Source organism: Etheostoma spectabile, chromosome 9 (genome assembly GCF_008692095.1).
Source record: "Etheostoma spectabile isolate EspeVRDwgs_2016 chromosome 9, UIUC_Espe_1.0, whole genome shotgun sequence".
NCBI classification, from domain to species: Eukaryota; Metazoa; Chordata; class Actinopteri; order Perciformes; family Percidae; genus Etheostoma; species Etheostoma spectabile.
Genome location: NC_045741.1, coordinates 26,849,582 through 26,856,579, shown reverse-complemented (window position 1 = coordinate 26,856,579; position 6,998 = coordinate 26,849,582). Strand labels below are relative to the sequence as shown.

The 6,998-nt window shown below is 38.7% G+C and overlaps 1 protein-coding gene across 2 annotated transcripts in view; it reads right to left on the bottom strand.

Moving 5' to 3' along the window:
• The window catches only part of LOC116695612 (uncharacterized), a 97,116-nt gene that overhangs the window by 86,335 nt on the left and 3,783 nt on the right, over positions 1-6,998 (bottom strand). For both annotated transcript variants that reach the window (XM_032526009.1, XM_032526008.1), the window contains exons 2-3: positions 5,179-5,220; positions 3,257-3,330 (exon numbers count right to left, since the gene is read on the bottom strand). In XM_032526009.1, coding sequence (XP_032381900.1) covers positions 3,257-3,330; positions 5,179-5,220 — 116 coding nt within the window. The remainder of the gene's footprint in view (positions 1-3,256; positions 3,331-5,178; positions 5,221-6,998) is intronic.

The window sequence follows — 6,998 nt, the reverse complement described above, 5'->3', positions numbered from 1 at the left end:
TGATCCACGGCTTATGGTTGGGAAAACCGCATGAAGGCATTGGGCTGCTGCGTCTGGAGTTGTGAGACAGCGGTGTAAATGACGTCAGCAGCTGCCTCTGCATCAGCAGATGGTAGAACGTAGACAGCGATCAATTTGGCAGACGTAAACTCCCTCGGTAGATAGTACGGACGAAACCCAACAGCCAGCAGTTCAATGTCCGGGCTACAGAAACGTTCCTTCACATTCACATGTCCAGGGTTGCACCACCATTCACTCACATACAGTGCATCCCCCCCTCCATTCTTCTTACCGCTTTCTATAACGTTCCTGTCCGCCCGAACGGTCAAAAGGCCGGGTACCGCCACACCATAGTCCGGGATGTGCGAGTGCAGCCATGTCTCGGTAAATCACAGTAAGCTGCACTTGCTTAACTCCCTCTGGGTTTTGATGAGCGCTGCAAGTTCGTCCGTCTTATTCCCCAGAGACTGTACATTCCCCACAATGATCGCTTGGAGGCCAGACTTATGTTTTCTTCTTTTCTCCTTATGTTTTATTCCTCCTCTGCAACCCCGGCATCTCCTTCGTAGTTCCTTCGGGATTTCAGGTTTGGCCCCCCGGCAGCAGCACAGGTCCACACAGCACTATCAGCGGATTGCGTGCGTAAACAATAGTCCCGCTGCGTTGTGCGTAGCACACAGTTACAAAAAACAACCAAAGTAAGAATAAACCTAAAAGAAAAGTTCCGAAATTTACGGGCCCCATCCTCAAAACAGATGTACAACACTTAAAGACTAAATGTAAATAAAAATAAAGTGACTAAAAACACACAAAATACACATAGAATCCGGACCTGCTGCAACAGGGTCTTAAATGTCATGTGTGACATGTGTTATGTTGTTATTACATGTGTATACATGTGTATACATGTGTATAGATGTTTATACATTTGTACAGATTTTTCTTTAATTAAAAACAAAATAGTTTTGGATTCATGACCTCTTCATTGGGACTCTTGTCACTTTGTGATGTCTGGGTTGGGAGTTGTTTTTTTTTAGATTTTTGGGTAATTTCAGCCTTTATTTTGACAGCACAGCAGAAGACATGAAAGGGGAGAGAGAGGGGGGAATGTCTAGTCTTTAGTTTTACTTCCTGTGTCTTCCACCTGTTTCCCAGCCCCTGTGTCACCTGACTCTCGTTATCTCATTACCCAGTGTATTTAGTGTCTGTGCACCCCTTGTCTCTTGTCAGATCCTTTTGTTTGTATTCCTTGTGTTTTTGAACTCTCCTGCCTGCCTGTCTCTGCTCTTTGGTCCTCCTTCCTTACACATCACAGGCGCCGGCTCCACCAACTGAGCTATCTGGGTGCCCCTAGGTGGGGAGTTTAAGTCTCTGTCTATTTTACGAGTTGGAAGGGAGAACGGGTTGACTGGGAGAACGACTGTTCAAACAAACAAAGGCTTTGCTTTCTTGTTTTTACTCAACCAGTTTTTCGTAAATACACCTATTTAAAAGAACCTGAACAAACTCGACGAGGAAACGGCGGGGCTGGCCGTGACCAGAGAGAGATGACCCTGGAGCAGCTCACAAGGAAGCTGATCGCTGTCGGCTGCAAGAAGATACCGGGGCAAACAAGCAGCAGTGTTTTGTTGTTTAACGCCGATTAATGAAATCAGTATCTCTGCAATTAAATGAAACATTTAAAACATTGTTGCTTCAATATCAAACCAATCAAATCTTAGATAAGGTGACAGCCAGGTGTTTCCCAAAATTAAAGATATTCCAATGCGATACCGAAAAGCCTCCAATACTGGCTTAAATGCTGGTAGTGGTATTAGCGGTATAAGTACTGGAGTTTATGCACCGATCCATGTCCTTTAGCCCAGAAGAAGATCTACTTTAAAGTACTTTATTTGTTCTTTTTTTGTTATGACTTGCTGTCAAACTGGATAATAAAAAAGAAAGTTCCGTGGCAATCATCATTTTATTTAGGTGCAATCCTGCGGGCAAAAAGGTAAACTATCACTAATCCCATTCTGAGGTTGCAGCACCAACATTAACAGAATTATGATTTATAATAATTATATTTTTAATGCCTCAATATCATCTCCCGACGTATGTTTAACTCCCTGCGAAGTAATACAGCTTCTTCATTAATGGGATTGTTGACACAAGGAAATGCCATGTTTTGAGGAAAAAACGTTTTATAGTCTGCCTAACATGGTTAATTAACCTACCCTGTTTTTTATTCATGCAGATAACAAACTGCGCTAAAATGTGCCTGATACAGACTGAATCAATGAGGAAATGAAATAGCGCTGTGTCAGAGGGAGGAGACTGACAAGATAACCTGCTCCCGACCAGGTTAGGTTCACATGCTCAGTTACCACAGTAACTGACTCAGAGGTTAAGTCACCTCTCTTTCTGAAACAGGCTGGAGTTACCTCTCTCTCAGGTCTGATTAGCCTCCCTCTCTGAAACAGAAGACCCATAGTTTCTCTCATCTCAGGTTGAACAAACTCAGAGTTTTCCCTAAACCTGTTTTTTTTAAAAGTCCCCTAGTCATTCCCCTAGTAAACACAAAATCAGTTGGCACTACTGTGCCCCTCATCTGTGGAATGGCCTCCTAATGTATGTTAAAGACGCTCACATAGTAGACATTTTTACATCTAGATTGAAAACCTACCTATACTTTTTATACTACAGCCAACTATAACACACCATCCTTTCTGCTTCTTTCACAAACAAGCCTTTTTATTACTTAATCTCCTATGTTGGTGGTTTTGTATTGTTTATTATTACTGCTTTAATGTTGTTCAATTGTTGTGTTGCTGTTTGTGACAAATAGTCAACCTACTCTACCGCCGCAATATCATCATTGATGTATTTGGTCAAAAATATCGTAAATTTTAGATTTTTCCATATTGCCCAGCTCTAGTTAAAGGCATTAGGACAAGCTCTAATAGTCTTACTAATTAGAAGTGAATGGGTAATCTTTGTTATAATTGCTGCATCTGTATATTCATGATACTTTCTAAGTATCTCATTTTGAGACTGTTAAGACTAATTTGTGCTTATTTCACAGTGATACTAATTATACATTTTATTTGTCAGTGCCTTTCATGAAACCCAAGTGCACCTTACAAAACATAAAAAAGCACAACAATTGTATCAATAATAAAAATGAAGGTGACTAGTTAACAGTATCTTACATTTTCATAGACCATGCCAGCCTTTTGAGAACAAAAAGAGTCCATTGAGGCTATAAATTACTTACCTGGACAAAGAAGCCAATGATAAAGGAGACGAGGAAAGGCACGAGTCCAGCATGGGCTATCGTTACTGGAAGACCTAGAAATTTGAAGGAGATAGAGCTGTTTGTGAGTTTGATTCCCACCTAAGAAGATTTGAAGACATGTCAGACTTTTTCTCAGCATATCTACCTGCCTGTCTATCACTGCCTCTACTCATTTTTCTGTCTTAATACACTCCTGTCCACTCTGGATTAAACGTACCATAACATTTTATGGATAGGGCTGATTTCAATATGAGATTTAAGTGATTCAACAAGTATTTCTTGGCAGGGCTCCACCTTTGTAGAACTACATGGAGACCCTGCTCAAAACAAAGTAGTTAAATGTAATGTCCCATGTAATTTCCACCTCTACAAAAAAATCTGTGCTGTTAACTACACTTCATAAACCACAGTTCAATTTGCTCTGCCAATGAAAACCAAGAGATGGACAAAGCCTTAATTATGTTCCACATTAACTGATATTATAAAAAGATGGTCTTGTGGAAAGAACAAATATAGGCCTAGCTCACCAACTAACACCAACTAACTGTTTATGAAGATTGTGCCAACATCGTGATCTCTAAATTTGTAGTAATGTGGTTGTATCTCTTTTAAAGATTGTGTTCCCCATAGGCAGCAGATGTTCATGTTCCAGAAACCCTGTCAATCCAATCTCATCTGGTGTGAAAAGACAAGACTTCTACCTCTTATTTGTCATCAAATATATTCCCTTTTTAACAATTTATACATAATTGTTTAATTGTCAATTATTTACATAATTATGGCTTCTTTGTTTAACCTCAAATAATTGCTTATATTAGCTAAGGTCTTAAGGTCTCAGCCTGGCAACCTCCATGATCTTCGAGTCTGGGGAGGAGGGGCAGGGGAGACAACTCTCTCCAGTATTTTGAATTTGTACTGCAGTAACTATTTTAAACACTAGCTGTCAGTATTACACATCGCACCTTTAAAGCTACAGTGCATAGTTTCTGCCGCCCCCATGAGGAATTCTAAGTAATTACAAAAACTGTCTGTGCGTCCATAGGATACAAGCCTTACGTGATGGCGCACTGCCCACCCTCCTCCATGCAGTTGCTAGTAGCCAAGGAGCACACGGAGGATTTAAAAAAATGATGGACTCTTCAGAAGAGGTCATTAACTTCACTTGAATTTCTGTGCATGTGACGCCACAATCATCTGAACATAGCCATACTGAGAGAGTTTTGTGGCGCTGAGGCTTTGTAGCAACTCACTTGGCAATGGCCTGAATGTAACGAATGCTCATTATTATCAAAAAGTTACACACTAAAGCTTTAAGGAGTATGACTGGCAATTGTTGATTATGTTTTGATTTGTCACAATTTTATTATATAAGTGATTATTGGTCTCACGATATCTTTTTTTATTATTATTTCAATTGTTAGTTGTTGGAACTTGACCCTAAACACGTTCATAGCAACACAAATGCCAAGGGGGGGATACAGTTAGAAAACATGTTTAAGAGACGTTTACTTCATAGGCTGTGTATTTGTGTTATTACATTATCTGGGTCAGAAAACAGGGACACCGCAATATGTATCCTGGAATTCATTCAAAACTTTAATTTTTTTTTAAAAGTAATACATAATTAAATGTTTAAATTTGACTGAAAGAGACAATTGTATTGACAATGCAATGTACAGCAACATTTCAAATTGTTACCGCTCTACAGGTTTGTTTTCCTGGAATTAGTAATAACCTTCCACAGACCTAATGTGTACTTTTTGTTGTGCAACAAATACAAACAGGAAGTGTATTCCCCAAATCCAAAGTTTCTACTAGTATGAGTGTGACACTGAGATTTTTGTACTGTCAGTTAACTTTTGTAATTTCTGTATCTTAAGTTAAAAGATAAAAGTACTCACCTAAGATTCCAGTTCCCAATATTGTTGCAATTGTCAAGAAATCTAGATAGACAAACAGAGCTTGGTCAGGTCAATCAAAGCATTAAGAAAGGCGCAAAATTCAGACCAACCTGAAGGGTAACTACTGTTTGTTTTAACCTGGACACCTTATTTTCCTATGTTTTTGTGTCTAAATGACTGATGGGAACAACAATCGTGGACAGTGGTCCAGTATTAAGAAAGATCGCTGCAGTCTGCAAGGATCAAACAAGCTACAATGTAAGTTAATAAGGCAATTGTCCAGCATGTATTTACCTTCACAAAAGGGCTTGTTTTGCCACTGACTGGCTCAGATTAATATTATAATTGTCTGACAACATTATGGAAAGGATTTCTAAGGAGGCTGACCTTTCTGTTAAAGAGTAAGATCCTTTTTTTAGACATAAAAACATCCGAGATATTGCGTTCAGTAAACCCACCAGACTTCATGTAAATAAACAGTCATTTTAGCATCATTAAATACACTTCATTCAAAGTGAACAGAAACAAAATAAAACTATGCAAAGCTTTTTTGGGTCTTTCCACTTTTTCAACAATCACAACTCAAGTTTTGGTTGAAATAAACACATAGTTTACCTCTCTAACTCTATACAGTTAAAGATACAGGTATACAGTTAAAGTATTGCTTTTTAAAATGGAGTGTGGATGGGTTTAGCACTAGTGACTTTAGAGCTGTCTGGTTAAACAGAAAGGTCTCAAAGCGGTTTTAAAAGTCTATCTCTGAAGGGATCCTCAATCCATAATGTTGTCACACACTTAGTATATTAATCTGAGCCTGTCAGTGGCAAAACAAGCACTTTTGTGAAAGTAAATACAAGCTGGACAATTGTCCTCTTAACTTACATTGTAGCTTGTTTTGCCGCTGCCGACTGCAGTAATCTCACTTAATACTAGACCAATGTCAAAGATTGTTGTTCCCATCAGTCACTAAGACACAAAAACATAGGAAAGTAGGGTCCAGGTTGAAAAAAATGGTGGTTACCCTTTAATACCACAAGTACTCTTCAGAATATATATAAAATAGATATATACTGTATATTAAAAAATAAATAAATAAATGAAGAGAGTCTGATTCAATGATATGACTGCAATGACATGAAGTCATGAGCCGCTGGTGTCCAGTCAAAGTACAGTTACAAGTCTAATGTCATACTCTCATAAATCCGGATTTCTGGAATTTTATAAACGTCTGTAATAAAAAACTAAAAAATCTATGATCTATTTAGACGGCATTGTGTGAAAGAGGTGTTGAGCCAACTCTACAGCAATTTTTAAAGGCTGTGTGAAAACGAGATTTTGATTGACACCTTCAATTCCCAGGTCAGAGAAGGTTTAAAAAAGCAGGATTGCAGTGAAAGGTAAAATGACAAACCCACATCACCAACAGCCAGCACAAACTCAAAAAACTTTAGATATCTCAGCTGAGCTTTCACTCTAACTGGTCCATCTGCTTTTTCAATTTACTTACAGTTGTAGAACGAAATAGATTTCTCAAAACTGCCCACATTATCTCTGAGATCGTTCCTTCTCACACAACCAACTAAACGTGTCCTACCTCGCTGATATTGCTCTAAACGGCCCATGCTTAGTTACAGTCTGCCATACACACAATCATTCATCACCACTAACTCAACTGGAATGATGAAAAGTGCAAACTGTTCTCTATTCAGAATATCACTGCCACGCCATTACTGATTCGCCAAAAATAATCAGTATCACTTTATAACTTGGGAAGTTTGTTATAACAAGATGGTTTCAATTTTCCCAGTCGTGAAATAATT